Genomic DNA, 19,587 nt, shown 5'->3' on the forward strand with positions numbered 1-19,587 from the left:
ATAGACAGGACTCCGGATTTCATTTCCAGTTCTGCCACTGACTCTCTGTAAAAGCAGCAAAGAATCCTGTGGCACCTTATAGACTAACAGACATTTTGCAGCATGAGCTTTCGTGGGTGAATACCCACTTCTTCGGATGCAAGTAGTGGAAATTTCCAGGGGTAGGTATATATCTACCCCTGGAAGAAGCAAGCAAGAAGCAAGCTAGAGATAACGAGGTTAGATCAATCAGGGAGGATGAGGCCCTGTTCTAGCAGCTGAGGTGTGAAAACCAAGGGAGGAGAAACTGGTTCTGTAATTGGCAAGCCATTCACAGTCTTTGTTTAATCCTGAGCTGATGGTGTCAAATTTGCAGATGAACTGGAGCTCAGCAGTTTCTCTTTGAAGTCTGGTCCTAAACTTTTTTTTGCTGCAGGATGGCCACCTTAAGATCTGCTATAGTGTGGCCAGGGAGGTTGAAGTGTTCTCCTACAGGTTTTTGTATATTGCCATTCCTAATGTCTGATTTGTGTCCATTTATCCTTTTCCTTAGAGACTGTCCAGTTTGGCCAATGTACATAGCAGAGGGGCATTGCTGGCATATGATGGCATATATTACACTGGTGGATGTGCAGGTGAATGAACCGGTGATGGTGTGGCTGATCTGGTTAGGTCCTGTGATGGTGTTGCTGGTGTAGATATGTGGGCAGAGTTGGCATTGAGGTTTGTTGCATGGATTGGTTCCAGAGCTAGAGTTACTATGGTGCGGTGTGCAGTTGCTGGTGAGAATATGCTTCAGGTTGGCAGGTTGTCTGTGGGCGAGGACTGGCCTGCCACCCAAGGCCTGTGAAAGTGTGGGATCATTGTCCAGGATGGGTTGTAGATCCCTGATGATGCGTTGGAGGGGTTTTAGCTGGGGACTGTATGAGATGGCCAGTGGAGTCCTGTTGGTTTCTTTCCTGGGTTTGTCTTGCAGTAGGCGGCTTCTGGGTACACGTCTGGCTCTGTTGATCTGTTTCCTTATTTCCTCGTGTGGGTACTGTAGTCTTGAGAATGCTTGGTGGAGATTTTCTAGGTGTTGGTCTCTGTCTGCGGGGTTAGAGCAGATACGGTTGTACCTCAGTGCTTGGCTGTAGACAATGGATCTTGTGGTGTGTCCGGGATGGAAGCTGGAGGCATGAAGGTAGGCATAGTGGTCGGTAGGTTTTCGGTATAGGGTGGTGTTAATGTGACCATCACTTATTTGCACCGTGGTGTCTAGGAAGCGGACCTCCCGTGTAGATTGGTCCAGGCTCAGGTTGATGGAGGGGTGGAAGCTGTTGAAATCGTGGTGGAATTTTTCCAGAGTCTCCTTCCCATGGGTCCAGATGATGAAGATGTCATCAATGTAGCGTAGGTAGAGAAGGGGCGTGAGTGGACGGGAGCTGAGGAACCGTTGTTCCAGGTCGGCCATAAAAATATTGGCATATTGTGGGGCCATGCGGGTGCCCACAACGGTGCCACTGATCTGGAGATATATATTGTCATTAAATTTGAAATAGTTGTGTGTGAGGATAAAGGCACAGAGCTCACCCACGAAAGCTCATCCTGCAAAACGTCTGTTAGTCTATAAGGTGCCACAGGATTCTTTGCTGCTTTTACAGAACCAGACTAACACGGCTACCCCTCTGATACTTGACTCACTGTGTAACCTTACCTGCCTGTGCCCAGATTTACTCATATGTAAAGTGGGGACAATAATGTTGACCTACTTCAGGAGGTAGGTGAAAATACTTTAAGAACCTTGGATGAAATTACTACTATTAATTATCATCATCATCATCAAGAAGGTTGAGACAGGCTGAATCAGAAAATACATATTCACTTCATGGACTCACATCTGCAAAAATGTCACTTTAGGAGCAACTTGGAACACAGCAAACTGTTTGGGACAAGCTAACTTCCAAACGTGTTCTTGTGGCAGAGGCACAAAGTCTGGTGGATGGAAATTAGGGGTAAAGCTTAGTCAGTCAGAGTTCATGGCAATGTGACTGGGACCATCTCCAAATTTCACAGGAAAGCAGCACAGACCATTCATTATGGACTGGGGAGTGGTGTCATGTTCTACAAAGGGTTAGAGGGCTACTCTTCTGTTGGGCTACAGAATGCTTAATAATAAAATAAAACATATAAAATACATGGAAAAATCAATATTTAACTTGAATGTGGGGGGACTATAATATAGCAAGTATCTATGCTATATTTTTTTGTTTCCTATTTGGTCTTATATCCACCAATTCTGTGACCACTGAACCTGTGGACAGACTAATTTAAATGAAATAAGACTATGTTTAAACTTGACAAACCCTGCTTCTTTTAGAGGTAATTTAACCAATTTGTCACTGTATTCTTAAGCATGAAGCATCAAAGCAGTATCAATACATACATTTGTGGTTTCAAATACCTCAGCTCCAAACCATTAGCAAGAGTTACTGAGATACTGCCTTAGGCAGCGTCCAAAGCCAGGGGGAAATATATACAACAGCTGATCTTCTTACACAAATTTCCACTGTTTGCATCCTTACCACAACCCTTTCGTCTGCAATTTCAACCACAACCACTCACCAGAGCTCAGTCCCATTTGGAAGCACTAAACATTATTCACAGTGACAATGTAATCAATAACCAAGTACTCCAAATCATAAGATTGAATAAATCCCATATGTATAACTTCAAAAACAAACACACACATTTTCAAGATAGCCTGGATCTAACAAAGGTGTTAAATGTTGGTAACAGGGTCAGGTTTTATTTTCTTTAACAAGTATAAATCTTGTATTGTAATTTGACCTTTAGCACAATTAAAACATTTATAACACTGCATGATGTATCCACTTGAATTTTTTCAGTATATGGAAAAATATGAAAAATAGTGACAAATTTCCCAAATTAAAATACAAATATTCATAATAATAAATTAAGATTATTTGAATAAAATCTATATGAAAGCTTTTCTTAATAACAATTGTTTATTTTCAGAGAACAATTTAAAAATAAATAACACAAAGGCTAGAGCAGTGGATCTCAAACTTTTGTACTGGTGACCCCTTTCACATAGCAAGCCTCTTAGTTCAATCCCCGTCATAAATATACAAAAAATGTTTTTTAATTTAACACCATTATAAATGCTGGAGGCAAAGCGGGGATTGGGGTGGAGGCTGACAGCTTGCAACCCCCCATATAATAACCTCACGACCCCCTGAGGGGTCCTGACCCCCCGTTTGAGAACTCCTGGGCTAGAGGATCAATTACCAGATATTATATTTCCTTATTTAATATTATTTTTACAAAACACTTATACAGCATTGTAAATATAAATGACACTTCACAAACTTAGCTAACAATACGTTCTCTGCTCAAAAAGCTTTCAAACTAAATAGGTAAGGAAAACAAGACAACAAAATATGAGTCAACACAAGTGCTGCTTTTGTTTATCATCATTAATGTCCTTTAGTCCCTCAGACCTGGCAGAATTTGTGTGACTTCTCAACTGTAGGCAGTGATTTGTCTGTCTAGTACCATAAGATAACACTTTTTTATACACCTCTACCCCGATATAATGCGACCCAATATAACACGAATTCGGATATAACATGGTAAAGCAGTGCTCTGGGGGGGAGGGGCTGCGCACTCCGGCAGATCAAAGCAAGTTTGATATAACGCGGTTTCACCTATAACGCAGTAAGATTTTTTGGCTCCTAAGGACAGTGTTATATCGGTGTATAATTAATCCTATTTTAAACCACTAAATACCTTCTCTAGACACATCAGGCAAGTACGAAGTTTTACCAAGTCAGCATATGAGTGAAATTAAGGATATTTCCACCGTTAATATAGATTTTTATTATAAAACTGACTTTCATCTTAAAATTTAAAGATTCAGAAGACCAGAGTGGTCTTTTTAATCTCTAAACTCCTAACATATAATTTTTAAACTATTGTTTAAACAATCCAGCAGAATTACTACACATTACCTATCTATCAACACTGCAGTGTCACTGTATATTCATGAGAGATTACAGTACACGAAGAGAGACTATATGAGCCACAGAGATGATCAAATCTTCCAGCTGTATTTTCTTATAATGCCTAGTCTTTTCTATTGCAACATTGTAAGAATTATTTTAATAAGCAAAATAGAAAAATATCTAAAGCCACATTTAATGGCTAATTAAAAAATTGGAAAAAATAGCTTTACCACCAAATCAGAGTCATCCAAGAACTATTTTTATACAATGACATTGCATGATGGCTCAGTTGTTCCACCCCAGAACCTATAAAAAGAGGAGACCATATGTGGGGAGAGGAAGAAGTCCCACCTCCCTTGTCTCAGAAGATTCTCTGCTTGTGACTCTACAGAGTACAAGGTGTGGAGTTGGAGGCAGGATATGCTGATGCTACTGCATAGCTGCTGTGGGATGCGATCAATGGCAGCATGGCTCCTAATAAGGCTATGTTGCCCAGGAGTAAGGTAGACAGAGAAGCAATAGTTATCCTTGAAGGACAGCTCCTGTCTCCAACAAAAAGGAGATCTCTTCCCTGAAGATCCTTAGGATGTGTGGACTTTGGAGAAGATGTTGCTCCAAAATCTGTGTGTCTGCAAATCTCTATCACTGTGAGGGAAGAGTTTCATAAAAACTCTTTAAAGTGAACTTTGCACTGTTTTGCACACAAACCCTCTCCTGAGGGTGTCAGAACCTAGGAATGGCCATATCAAGTCAGACCAATGGTCCATCTGCCCAGTATTCTGCCTTCCAACAGTGGCCACTGCCAGATGCTTCAGAGGGAATGACCAGAACAGGGCAATTGTCAAGTGATCAATCCCCGTCATCCAGTCCCAGCTTCTGGCAGTCAGAGAGGTTTAGGAACACAAAGAGCATGGAGTTGCAGTCCCTGACCATCTTGGCTAATAGCTATTAATGGACCTATCCTTCATGAATTCTTTTTTGCCTTCACAACATCCCCTGGCAACGAGTTCCACAAGTTGACTGCATTGTGCAAATAAGTACTTCCTTATGGTAGTTCTACAGAATGGGGCAATCTACACTATTGTATTAAAAATCATATTTAGAGGATACACTGAAATAGCTCTATCAGGTTCACAGAATCAGAGAAATGTAGGGCTAAAAGGGATTTAGAGATCACCTAGTCCATCCGCTTGTGCTGAGGCAGGATTAAATATACCTAGACAATTCCTGAGAGGTGTTTGTCTAACCTATTCCTAAAAATTTCCAATGATGGGGATTCCACAACCTCCTTACTTAACTTGTTCCAGAGTTAAACTATCTGTATTATTTGAAAGCTCTTCCTAATATCTAACCTGAATCTCCCTTGTTAAAATAAGCCAGTTACTTCTTGTTCTACCCTCAGTGGACATGGAGATAATTGATTTCCATCCTCTGTATTGATCACCTTTTACATATTTGAAGACTGTTTTCATGCCCTTCCTCCACATCCACCCCAGCCTTCTCTTCTCCAGCTGAACATGTCTAGAGCTTTCACCCTTTCCTCGTAGTCATATTTTCCAAACCTCATATTTTTTGTTATTCTCCTCTTGACTCTCTCCAATTTATTCATATCTTTCTTAAAGTGCAGTGCCCAAAACTGGACACAGTACTCCAGCTGAGGCCTCACCAGTGCCAAGTAAAGTAGAACTATTATCTTCCCTGTCTTTCATATGACATTTCTGTCAATACATATCAGAATAACATCTGCTATTTTTGAAGCAGAAGCAAACTTCTTGCCTCATATTCAATTTGTGATTCACTATAATCCCCAAATCTTTTTGTGTAATACTGCTGCCTAGCCAGTTATTCCCTGTTATATATTTGTGCATTTGATTTTTTCCTTCCTAAATGTGGTACTTTGCATTTGTCTTTATTAAATTTCATCTTGTTGATTTCAGACTAATTCTCCACTTTATCAAGATCATCCTGAATTCTAATCCTGTCCTCCAAAGTGCTTGCAACCACTCTCAGCTTGATGTCATTCACAAATTGTATAAGCATACTCTCCTCTCCATCATTCAAGTTATGAAGAAATACTGAATGGTACCGGAACCAGGACTGACCCCTGAGGGGCCAAAGGAGACGTGAACCATTACCAAATACTGTTTGAGTATGGTCTTTCAACCAGTTTTGCACCTACCTTAATTTCATCTATGCCATATTTCCACAGGCTGCTTATTAGAATGTCATGCAGAACAGAGTTAAAAGCGTCACTAAAGTCCAGCTATATCAAGTCTACTGCTTCTCCCCATCCAGAAGGCCAGTTACTTTGTCAAAGATGGAAACTAGATGGATTTGTCATGTACATGTCATGCCAAATCAATCCTGGCTATTACTTATCACCTTATTATCCTCCAGGTTTGAACAAACTGACTGTTTAATAATTTGTTTGAGTATCTTTCTGGGTACCCAAGTTAGGCTGACTGGTCTAAATTCCCCAGGTCCTCCTTTTTCCCCTTTTTGAAAATAGGTACTATGTTTGCCCTTCTCCAGTCCTCCAAGACCTCACCTATCCTTCATGAGTTCTTGAAGATAATTGTTAACTGCTCAAAAATTGCTTCAGCTAGTTCCTTAAGTACCTTGGGGTGAATTTTGTCAGGCCCTGCTGACCTCAACACATCTAACTTACCGAAGTATTTTTTAACCTGTTCTTTTCCAAGAGCCTTCTCCCTTGTTGTTAATATTAAAATTGCGTTAAGCATCTGGTCACAATTAACTTTTTTAGTAAAGACTGAAGTAAAGGCTGAATAGTATATGTTTAGAATAACATATATGTGCTTAACCAAGTAAGCAGACTAGATTCAGAAGAATATGGTTAGTCAGGCATGTAGAGGGTAAATTATCTACCTGTAATTGTTCTCTGAAAGGTAGATTCTGTATTTGAACTAAAGCCCTGAGGTATCATACTTTCAGACAAGAGTCTTCCTTTTAAGCACTTTAAAATATCTTCCATTAAGCCTTTTGCCCTTGGGGAAGCAGTCACGCACCAGAGACTATATGAAGTGCACCAACCATCAGTTCTTATTTACGTGAACAACAAGTGGAGTCCTTCTCTGTGGCACTAAAAGTGCTCACTATTTTGCATGACAGAAGTAATTTCTTGGGATCTTTTACCTTTATTTCTTAATTTTACTATCACTTATATTCTGTATTTTAAAGCCCAGAGGAGTTCTAAGCTTCACTCTTGCCATTGTCAGCCTCTGTTTGCTTCCACCAGCTTTTTATATTTTTCTTTCAGACTTCTACCTTTTCTTTTTTTATGACTTTGTCACCGCTTATACAGAAAAGTGATCTCTATTGATTTCTAGCACTGCCCTGCACAGTAAGAGTTGTGATGGGATTTGCTCACTGTGAGTTACCACCCTTAGGAAGGTTTAACATTCTATTGTTTTGAAAATTACAGAGTTTCTCCTTTACAAAGTGATTTTTTTAAAGGTTGTGATGCAATACAACAAATGGAAATAAAAGAGTCTGAAGAATGATAATGCCATCCTCAACTCAAACTGGGGTTTTCTCCCCTCCCATTATTATGTGGGTTGAAGATAGACTATTAACTGTTACTCCTATTTGACCCAAGTAGTTAGACAAAGTTCAGGAACTTGTGGATTGTTTCTGTTACGAGAAATTGATGATGGAGACACGCATCTTTAATGCAATTCTGTTTATTTACAAAGAATATAAAAAGTCCTGTTTCTCTGAACACATGAAGAATCAAACAAAAGGAGATACTTTCTTTGCTCACACCTCCATGTCTCTTGCAGCCAGCATTCAGCCCAAAATCTCTCAGTTTTTTCTCAGGCCATGCTACAAATGCTTCTGTGTGGCTGCATTCTCTCCAAGCTTCTCTGGTCTTTCTGCTGTTTCTCTCACAGAGATCCAAACAAAACACAGTTTCAATCCAACCAATGCCCTACTGCTTGCATTTGCGATATCAGTCCCTAGAGAAATCCTTTGTGGGCCACGCTGTTAAATTTCTATTCAAGATTTGCCATGTGTCTATGTTTTGGATGGTTCGCCATTCCTTCACCTGCCTGGTTTCATAAAGGATCATAATGATTTCTGACAATCTTACATGAAGATGGGCAGTAATGTGTGCAGTATCAAAGAGCTTTAACCCAATCTATAACCCAATCTTAAATATTAATTTTCTAGTTTCTGACAATTTCATTCATATCTTATTTACAATTGGATTGGACATTTAATAAATGACGGCTAACTAGTTGTTTTAGGCATGTTTGAAAACAAAAAAATGAGATGCATACAACTGCTCATGTCTATGCAGGGAATAAAAAGAGAAGGAAGGTGGATGAGGTAATACCTTTTATTGGACCAACTTCTCTTGATGAAAGAGACAAGTTCTGAGCCACAGAGCTCTTCCTCAGGTCTGCTCTGTTTATCTTGAAAGCTTGTCTCTTTCCCCAACAGAAGATGGTCAGTAAAAGATATTACCTCACCCACCTTGTCTCTCTAATATCCTAGGTCCAACAGGGCTACATCACCGCTGTAAATGGAGGGAGGGGGAAATAAGATTATTTCACTGGCACTCAACCTGCATAAATCTTGCAATGCAATATTCTGTTGCTGACATTTTGTCCTCAGAAGCAGAGGTGGGGTAAGAGTCCGACTTTTGCCTCTAGATAGCATAGAACTCATAGCCCAGGCGGCAATGGCCTAAAGTGGCTTTAATCTACCTTTACATCCTCACAATCCTAGATTGCTCTGAGGACTTAAGCCGGGGAGGGCAAACTACGGCCCGCAGGCTGGATCCGGCCCCTCAGGGCTTTGGATCCGGCATGAGGGATTGCCATCCCCGTGGTGTCGTGGGCCACACACCACTCCCGGAAGCAGCTGGCACCACGTCCCTGAGGCCCCTTGGGCAGGGGGGCAGAGGGCTCTGCACACTGCTCTCGCCTGCAGGTATTGCCCCTCACAGCTCCCATTGGCCAGGAAGAGGGAACCGCGGCCAATGAGAGCTTCAGAGGATGTACACACAGGCAAGGGCAGCATGCGGAGCCCTCTGTCCCTCCCGCTTTCAGGGGCCGAAGGGATGAGCCTGCCTTAGTCCCACTGTGTGCTGCTGCCACCCCGGAGCTGCTCCATGTAAGCGGTGCTGGGCCGGAGTCCGCACCCCGAATCCCTCCTGCACCCCAACCCCCTGCCCTGAGCCCCCTGCCACACCCCGCACCCCTCCTGCACACCAACCCCTGCCCTGAGCTCCCTGCCGCACCCTGCACCGCTCCTGCACCCCAACCCTCTGCCTTGAGCCCCCTCCCGCACTCCTCCCTGCATCCCTGCCCTGAGCCCCCTCTTGCACTCCCCACCCTCTCCTTGCACCCCAAACCCCTTCCTTGAGCCCCCTTGTACACCCCGCACCCCACCTCCGCCCCAACCCCTTGCCCTGAGCCCACTCCTGCACACTCCACTCCCTCCTGCCCCAGCCCTACATTCATCACCCTGCATGCAATTTCCCCACCCAGATGTGGCCCTCGGGCCAAAAAGTTTGCCCACCCCTGGCTTAAGCAGCACCTGGAAGACAGCCTAAATTACGGGAGTCTCCCTAGGTTGCCTATAAGCCACAGTACTGCCTGAAATCACTACAGTGCTGTGGCCCCATTCCCAACATGCCCATCCTGGCCCCAATACCAGGGCCTTACAGGGTATGTCTACACTGCAATTAAAAGCATGGAGCTGGCCCATGCCAGCTGACTCAGGCTAAGGGACTGTTTAGCTGGAGTGTAGATGTTAACGTTTGGGCTCGGGCTGGAGCCCAGGCTCTAGGACCCTGCGAGGTGGGAGGGTCCCAAAACTCAGACTACAATGCAATTAAACAGCCCAAACATCTACAGTGCAATTAAACAGCCCCGCAAGCCCTAGCCCCGCAAGCCCAAGTCAGCTGGCACAGGCCAGCCGAAGGTACATAAGTGCAGTGTAGATTATATCTACAGAGGGTCCTCTGAAGGCAGTTTTATGACTCTCCTCCACATTTTCTGCACCAAGGAAACCTGTTCTAGACGAATACAGGGCTTTTAGAGACCCTTTATACCACCCCAGCCCTTTTATGTAGCAGAATAAAACTGGAATGGGTAAGAGGATCTCACCTCTGGAGTTAGAAAACAAACACAGGCCCTTGTATATGATATGTATTACAAGGCACAACATGACACAACATAAACAGGATAGGATGTTGCCAATGGGATGATGTAGTCTCTAAAATCAGAAATGGATACAAAGTTTTATCACACACCTTATTCTGTCAAATATGGATCTATTGTAATGCGCTATGCGCTACATCGGAGACTGACCAAGGTCACCCTTAAATTAAGGCATGCAGCAGCTCATCTACTAAGCAAGAAGAACTGTTGACAAGGTCTCACACCAGTGCTTCATGCTCAACCCTGTTTGCATAGCCAGTTCTTAGTGCAAGTCAAGAGCCTAATCCGCAGTTACAAAGCCCTAAGTGGGCTGACACCAGCTACCTGAGTGAATGTCTCACTCTGCACCATGAAATGAAAGCTGCATTCAGCCAGAGCACTTTGGCTGACAGAAATCAGGATATGCCTTGCAGGGAGTGAGGGCAGAGCTTTGGGTGTGGAGAACCACAACTGTGAAACCAGCTTCTGGCAGAGATTTGGCTGCGCCTAAATTTTACCACCAGTGTTACACAGCAAAAAATCCTTTGAAAAAGAAAAGAAAATGATGTATGTACACGCATGTCAATGATATACTGATCAGTCTCACATACAAGCCCACATACACACATAATTTTACCATAAATTTATATTATACCTTTTTCCTGCTTACCTACATGTATAACATTAAACCTAAGAAAAAAGCAAAAATAATACTTTTCCAAAACATTCTACTATTACACATAAATCATAAAAAAATATATTATCAAAGTCACCGCCACCTTATATTGTACTAAAGGTATCTCTGACATTTAGCTAAGAGCACAATAAATCAATCAATACAATCATCATGCAAAAAGAAATCAAGAAGAAGCTCAACAAATATAACTGGTAACTGTTCTCCACAAATAATTAATAACAACATTATTTAAAATTTTCCATCTTTCCTACATCTCATCTTCAAAAAACTCTATTAAAAGATATATGAACAAATAATATTGTCTATTCAATGCTATCCCATAAAAGAAAATTCCTAAAATCAAGATACTATAACAAAAATAACACACATAAAATCTTAACAATCACTGGGACTGCATTAAAGTGGTGGTTTTGTGATGAAACAGGCATTTCTTTCTATATGATGAAAATAATGCAGTTACTAAATATGTTTGGAGGTGTAAGACTTAGAATTTACATAGCTATTCATTTCTGTGCTTTTAAGTGCCTAGGGAGTTTTGCAGGCAAACAATGTGACAGGTAACTGCATTGTTGTCACTTACCAACCTTAACTGGTGTTTTAAAGATTTTTGGTTTGGGATGTATATATATTTCCCTCCCAGCACAGACTGAGTGTTATGACTGGAATTCTAGGTGAGGTCTCAGCTCTATAAAGATGTGATAATGATACAAATAAACTTCTTTTCCTTCAGTCATAAAAGTTTAAAAATGGTAATCTGATTACATGACAAAGCAGATTGGTTTTCTTAAAAACAAAAATTCATCAGAGAAATTTCCTGAGCAGGAAGACAGTTCAGTAACAAAATGTTAAATTATGTTAGATCAACTAACGGTTTGGAAGCCTGCAGCTACTGTTCAGTTCTGAAACCTGATTTCAATTAAATATATTTGTACGCTAATCCCAAAGCCAATTTGGCCATCTCTGATTTCAGCAGAAAACTAGATACACATGATAAGATGAAAGTTTATTTTAAACTATATATGTAGATATGTAGATATATACATATCACAATGATTAGATAATGGCTTCCAGAATTTGGTGAACTTTCAGCCATGTTTAATGTTAAAAGAAAAAGGTACCGTTAATATTTTCTTAAAGATGTACTGTCCTGGCTTCTCTTAATTCTTGTGATCATTTAATGCAATATAAAGTAATACAGTGTACAATGAACTCTTATTAAAAGGCAATAGTTCTCCTACTGAGTTACTGAAAAGACACCACGCTTTGTGTCTCTGTTTTACATCTTAATACAAACACAAGGTTATCTAAAATTAGAAAAAACACCTTACAACGACATCCCACCCAGACATTGTTTATACTTCGCCATCAATCGCACTTTCTTACCACCAGAGAGTGAATCAGAAGAGTGATAACTATCTCTGCAGAAATGGAGCAATGTGTAATTAAGACATTAAACAGGAAACTAAAGAATGTGAACACAGGCTGAATCCCAACAGTGCCATCTACAGCAAAAAAGTACTGCAGGCAAAAGGATATGACAATTGCTAGAAATATCAACCACAGACTGAATGAGGCGTTTTTGGTTTTTGTTAATATAAATTAAGGTAATCTGACTGCAGTGTTAAAAGTCTAAGAAAAAGTTACATATTGCTATAAGTTTCATATCATTCCAAACCAGTCAGCGTTTAAGATGAAAGCTGCTTTTTCTTAGCAAAAATAAATCAATATGTTTTCAGCTTTCTTATTTAAGGCCCTCAAATAAAATACAAAGCATGCAATAATTTGTTTTTGAGGTTCTGTTTCTTGTTTTTAGCTTATCTGTAATGACAGGAACAGCACCAAGAGACACATTGCAACAATTGGGGCAGAACACTTCAGAAAGAGTCTTACCTTGCATTCTACTACGCTCTGATCCGACTCACAAGTAACATAGATTTCATCAACTGCCCGTCTAAGATTGTCAAAAAGAAATGCCCAATATCGAGCTCTCAAATCAACTTTTCGAGGTTGCCTTGTTTTTGTTGGGCTTTTGTCAAAGTTTTTATCTCCAGCAGCTGCTGATGTTATTTTACAGTCTACTGTAGTACTCTGAAGAGATGAGATACAACATAAAAAAAAAACACAAATAAGTGTGGCAAGGGGTTGGGCTTCTGTATAACATAATTTTTTCAACATATGTCAACACTTTCAAACAAGACATCCTTCACTGAGGCTTACGCCATATCCCACTGACTGAGTTCTTCAAACAAATTTTCTCACCTTAAACAAAAGGGGTAGGTCTGTAGAACCTAATTTCTGTTTCTCTGACATTTCTAACCCAATATTTACATCTGCACAATAGCAGAAGATATTCTGCTCTGTATGTAGATGGGAAAGTTGTATTTGTCCCATTACTTGCTCTGGTAAGAGTATGTTTCCAGAAGATGCAAATGTTATTTTGCTAATGACTATGCCAGGTACATTCTGTCATCAAACAAATGTTATTGCAAAGATATTGTATAGAACATTTTGTCTCAATTTTTTGTTAAAATATAATAACTTCAGTGTACAAGTCTTAAGGCCAGTGAACACAGCTGTGACCAGCCTTTTAATCAATGTTTTATTGCTTCACTGTAGTAAAGAAGTCAGTAAGCATCACATTAGTTGCAAAAAAAAGCTTTCACACTTCAAAAGATTCATGTCTTTGCCTGTATAGGTGACTTTCCATTCATCACATTCAAATATTACATGGCAAATTCAAATCCAGCATATTGTCTTTAATTGTGTTGCTCTTGCTTATGCCAGGTCTGAAGTTGTCTCTCTGTTGTTTTGACTCTAGAGTCATGATTTCAGCAGTGTTAAACACACCTTAAGCTTCTACCCTCATTTTCAAAGAAGAGAAATGGAGTATAAATTTATGGTTCTCTGCAAATTATTGAGATATAAATGCTATGTTAAATTTGATTACTCTCTTTTCTTTGGGCTCGTATCAGCCCCAAATTTTCTTCGTGACTGCTGGATCACAGATGCTCTGTTATGTGCCATCTTAAAAGCAATAATTTAATGATTACTACACCCTTACACATCTGCTGAGCTTGCACGTTCAGTTCATTCCTTTTCAAAATGTGGGAGGTAGGTTTTTCCTTCGTTGATTGATATACTGTAACTCAGTCATGGAAGAAATTCTAAAGGGGTGTGAAGCACCTCTTCCTGGCTGACAGCTCCAAAATTGAATTCAGCCAGATTCAGGATACTGGGCCCATCTAGTCTAAGATTCTCTCTCACAACACCACCCAAGAGGAAGGAAGTGCTGCGGGTATGGGGGTCCTCTCCTGCAACTGGGACAAGCACCCCAAATCAATCCAAAGTGATCCTCAATCACATACAATTTTACCATGTATCTATTAACTAGGTCTGAGAACAAAAAATGCCAAAGCCCTAGCATATGAAAGCATAAATAGAATTATAGTCACTGGCAGGTCAAAACTGGCCCCAAATTTAGGTTTTGTAAAAATAAGCTACCAAACCAAATGTAAATATATAAATATTGCTCTGCAGCATTTGAAATCCAGATAATGCAGCACTACACTAGTTTCTATGCATGAGAACATGCCATTGCTTAATGTGATTACAAATCAGTGAAACTGACCAGTCTATTTTCACTGTCTAAATTGAGAGAAATACAAAAAGCAAGAAAATACATAAATAATTAAAAGAAAATTAGATTTTTAAAAAGTTACTTCCCAGACTATTTAAAGGAAATTTGGTAATAAAGTAGTCACTATTCTCCTTAAAAAGACACTGGCAAGATATTGAAAACTATAATATTACATCTAATCAAATACAAAACAAAAAGAATGGAGAATAAGCTTTTATAAATAAAAAGGCACTCCTGCATCCTTTTTTCATATCAAAAGAAAAGACTGAAAAAAGATATATATACATTTCCCTCAGTACTGACAACACAAACATAGCATTGTATTAGTTAAGAGCATGAGAACCAGAAAACAAAACCAACTTTGAATGGAAAGTAAAAATTATCATTAGCCAAACAATCAAGCAGCATAAACGGAAAAAAATAATTTAAATATTTCTTTTTAATAATTTGTATCTTGAAGCATTCATTTAGCACTCCTTTCATGCATATGTTTTCTGTAGCAGAGATCTCTAGACTGTTATGTTGCACAAGACACTAGTACATTTTTAGTATTGCTTGGAGAACTCCATCTTTTCAAATTCTAAATTCTTTAAACTCCATCTTTTAGTCAGTGTGTCAAAATGAACAAAACAATATATGAGCCAGGGTGCCTACAGGATAAATCAATTAAACAAAGGGATGAGGATTTCAACAGTTTAAGTCAGTTATTGAAACAAAAATGCTTACGGGCTACCACTTTTATATTCCAAGATTAAATCCAGTGAGATTTAAAACAGCCCAAGCTACTAAATCCTTGAAAAACAGGTTTTATAATTAAAACAACTAATCTTAACTACAATACTGAGAACAGGATGCTATAATAATTGGCCTGGGTTCAAATCCTACTGCTCCTCGGTGAAAAGCTGAAAAACATTTTTCTCCTGTGCCAAAACTTTGTTTCATTGCAGGAAAGTTTGCATTCAACAGAGACAGAGCACCATTGTACAAATGTCATTTAAGCCCAAAGGCAATACAAGTTAAAATACAAACTCTACAGTAATTTTGGATGAAAGTCTCAACGTTATAAATGGAAGGTAGATGGATTAGGGGAAAACCAGAAAAACATTTTTTATGTTGGCATTTGTGCAAAAGAGATCCCAAGACTGTGCAAATACTAAGTGCACAGAGGATTTTCCTTGTTCTCCTCAGAAGGTTCTTTGTGATTTTTAGTATTCCATCATAAAGACACTGCAATAAATTCAATGCCACTTTCAACAGATTATGCTGGCTTTAAATTAAAAAAATTTCTCTGCATGTTTGGAAAACATACAGTATATCAAATCAGATTTTAATATAAAAATGGCACACCTTCAAAAGAGGAACAGTAGGTGAGAATCAAAATTTTTAAATTACTGTATTCTAAGACTATAAATGTCTCTACTTCTTTTATAGAAGATTTTAACCTACAGGCCACATTTCTAGACATGTAACCACCAAACAGAAGTGAATTGCACAAATGTGTGAGGGCAAAACTTGCCAAACTGTTTATTAAAGATCGGCTCTATTAGAACTCCTGGATCCTTTTATGGGTTTTCTCCGCATTCCAGTCTATTCTTTCTCTCAAATAGCTCCTGCTCTGTCTACACTGCAAAATACATCATATAATGTACTAAAACATTTGGCAAATTTCATTTAGTAACTAACAAGGAGCACACAATGCAATCAGATTGATCATGATCTCAATGGCTGCACTCACATTTCTTTATGACAATAAAATTTACCAATGTTGTAGTACATTTAATTTTGCAAACCAAACCAAAATAGTGCATGAGAAACTGGAAGAGCAATAAAGTAAAAGTGTGCACTTTGAGCCTATTCACTTTACCTTCTGTAAGAAAGCAAGGCATATTGCTGGAAATAATCCATACTTGGATGCTTCTGGCCAAATGCCATGTATAGTTTATTTAAATAGTGATTTTGGTCAAGTCTAAGATTTATGACTTTGCCAATTCCATATACATATTTAAATTTCACTAGCAAGTATAAGAATTGCAAAACATTCTCCATTATATTAATATTTTAAATATGCATTCCATGATATATTGTACAAATGAAAAACCAAGGAAAAATCTACACAGAAGACAAGAAACTGGTGGAGTACCCACCAGGCCTCTCTCTCAGAGAAAGCAATGATTTCTGCCCCCCAAACTAATGATTTCAGGGTATCCATGGAAGCCAGGGCCAACTACAGAGAGCTGCCATACCACTCCAAGCACTGACAACACTTCCTTTGGAGACTGACAATTGTGCAATGCAATCTGTAGTGCTTGAGCCTTAAAACCACACTGAAAATCACTCTCCATACTCTTGCCATCTGTAGGGGAAGCAATCTCCAGAGCCCAGATAATTTTCCTTACAATTCAGTGAACCTTTCCTTTTTCTGTTGTCCTTTTTTCTGTTATTTCAGCACATATGCACCATTAATACTGCACTTTCTAAATGTGTATTACCTTGAACATGTCTTGCAGTTTTGTAAAATTCATTTAATCTGTTACCGGGAGTTCTTCATAATCATTCCTTATTTTGAATAGCCTACATAATTTTGTTGGAAAATTTTGCTTTTTCCTAGTACTGATGTCTGAACCCCGCTATTCGTCTCTGTCAATGCAGACATCTGACGATATATTTCTAATATTAATTTAATGTTTCTTTTCTCCTAACCATATTTTAATCCATCAGTACAAATAAATAGCATGCATTATGACCGGACATTACCTCTTATTCAATATTTACCATGCTTCTTATTAATAATATTTTTTATTATAATAGAGCCTAACAGCCCCAAACACATAATACAAAAAGACAGTCCCTGACCAGAGGAGTTTATAAACTCAGCGCAAGAGACAACAAATGGATACAATGGACAGACAAGGGGAGCACAAGGAAACAAAGAGACAAACTGCCTCTTGCGAGAGAGATCATCAAAACCTGTTTGAAAAATTTATAACTATGTTCTTCTGGTAGTTTTATCATGAACTTTTTCATAAGCATCAACCTTACCAGTGGGCTTTGTATCTATAGCATGGTTTTGGTGCAGGGAAGCATGATCTTTCCCTGTTTCTTATCCTTCAAGTCTCAAGATCTTCATGTGTTTGCATGTTGTCTCTTGTGAACCAAAAGGGAAAACTCAACAGCTGCATGTGACTCACCAGGTGTGACTACTCAATTTGTGGGCTCTGTTTTATGGTCTCTTGAATTTAGATGCAAAAATAAAATCCCTTAAGGTTTTCCTACTTATAAATAAGTATAAGGGAAAAATAAATGAATCTCAACTATCTTTCCAATGTAATAAAATACTTAAGGAGGGAGCAAGCTACCTGCTATTCTTGTTGCACTACAGACACAGAACTTCAAGATGTAATTCTGTGTGGACACAGTTTACAATCTTAAATTACAGGACTGGCATCTTTGAACAGCCGGTAGAATTGCAAAGGAATGTTATACCCCACTGATAGATTAGTAGAAAAATTATAAAAACACAATTCTACCTTTTACTGAAGGAGAAGACTAACTTATTTATTATATGGGACAGGACTTTTTCCCTACCCTTGCTTGTATCTCAATTTGTAAAAAATCCCATAGCCAGCATGTGCACACAGATTATGTGACCCAGGAAGTACTGTCTTCAGCTCTGTGCCACTAACAATTTGAACCCTATGTAGAAATGTAAGAAGGAATCTGAAACCACTAGAACTTTTCTCCAACCTAAAACATAAAAACAGTCACACGTTTTGTTCAAACTGTTCTTTTTAAAAAAGCTTAGCTTAGCTCTGCACATAAACTTTTAGACCAAAGTGTATTATGGTTAATTTACAACTATTTTAAAGTACAGTTTATGATGGAAAAGATGACAACCTTAACTACAGTGTCATAAATGGTTATATTATAACAACAGCATTTACTCTCTGCAGTCTGCATTTATAAAAGCCATGACTTTGGTAAGGTGATTAGGCTTCTTCTCACATTCAGCAAAGATTGTGAACATAAAGAATGAATTGTCATAAAACAGGTTCAATGAACTTCACGTAATTGAAATGAACATCTTTAAATATATCTTTACGATGAGCACTGGAGTCAGTTTTTATATTTATCTCTGAATTTTATACATGTGCTACATTTAGCGTTCATTTATTGGTTTATCTTTCTTGAGTATTTTGAGTATCAGTTGTATTTGGTCAACCAAAAATGACCCCAGTAGACATCCTTACTGCTTGAAATTGTTCATATATGATCACTTGCCAGACAACTGTATATTCTGGAAGTGTGAGGTTCTTTGGAAAAAAGATTTGAAAAGCAAGTTTGATAAACAAGTGCTTTTTATCTTCTAAAGTGTTTCTGTAATGTCATATCTCAAAAACAGCTTGGTCTAGACCAGGGGTTCCCAAACTTGGTTCGCGGCTTGTTCAGGGTAAGCTCCTGGCGGGCCACAAGACACTGTTTACCTGAGCAGCCGCAGGTACAGCTGCTTGCAGCTCCCAGTGGCCAGGAATGGCGCACCGTGGCCACTGGACTATGGGGCCATTAGGCCATTGGGAGATGCGAGCAGCCATACCTGCGGACGCTCAGGTAAACAAAGCATCTCGCGGCCCACCAGGGGCTTACCCTGAACAAGCTGCGAACCAAGTTTGGGAACCCCTGGTCTAGAAACTCCAGATTTGTTTTATTCAGTTTTAAAATTTTAAAATTGTTGGATAATTTACATGTACTACAAATATTTAAATCTCTGAGAAGTCTGCAGGGTCCGTAGTGTACTTTTTAAAGAATCTCTAGTGCCTACTCATTACTATTGTATATAATGAAAAATTAAACATGTCAGTTTAATTTTTTGAATGACCTTTAAACCCAGATTAAAAGAATCATCTTACACACAAATTCAGTAGAACCTCAAAGATATGAACACCAGAGTTACGGACTGACCAGTCAACCGGACACCATGTGAAACTGGAAGTAACCAATCAGGCAGCAGCAAGGACAAAAAAACAACTGTACTGTGCTGCATCTTAACAGTAGGCACTTCTGGGCTGCCTGTCCCCACCCCACCCCCAAGCACAGGGCAGC

General features: G+C 39.3%; 1 protein-coding gene across 5 annotated transcripts in view; it reads right to left on the reverse strand.

Annotated features, from left to right (window-relative positions):
• Positions 1 to 19,587, reverse strand: part of SCAPER (S-phase cyclin A associated protein in the ER) — a 354,496-nt gene that overhangs the window by 290,018 nt on the left and 44,891 nt on the right. For all 5 annotated transcript variants that reach the window (XM_039490831.1, XM_039490828.1, XM_039490827.1 and 2 more), the window contains exon 5: positions 12,744 to 12,941. In XM_039490831.1, coding sequence (XP_039346765.1) covers positions 12,744 to 12,941 — 198 coding nt within the window. The remainder of the gene's footprint in view (positions 1 to 12,743; positions 12,942 to 19,587) is intronic.

The sequence above is a fragment of the Mauremys reevesii genome, linkage group 10, assembly GCF_016161935.1.
Source record: "Mauremys reevesii isolate NIE-2019 linkage group 10, ASM1616193v1, whole genome shotgun sequence".
Classification (NCBI taxonomy): domain Eukaryota; kingdom Metazoa; phylum Chordata; order Testudines; family Geoemydidae; genus Mauremys; species Mauremys reevesii.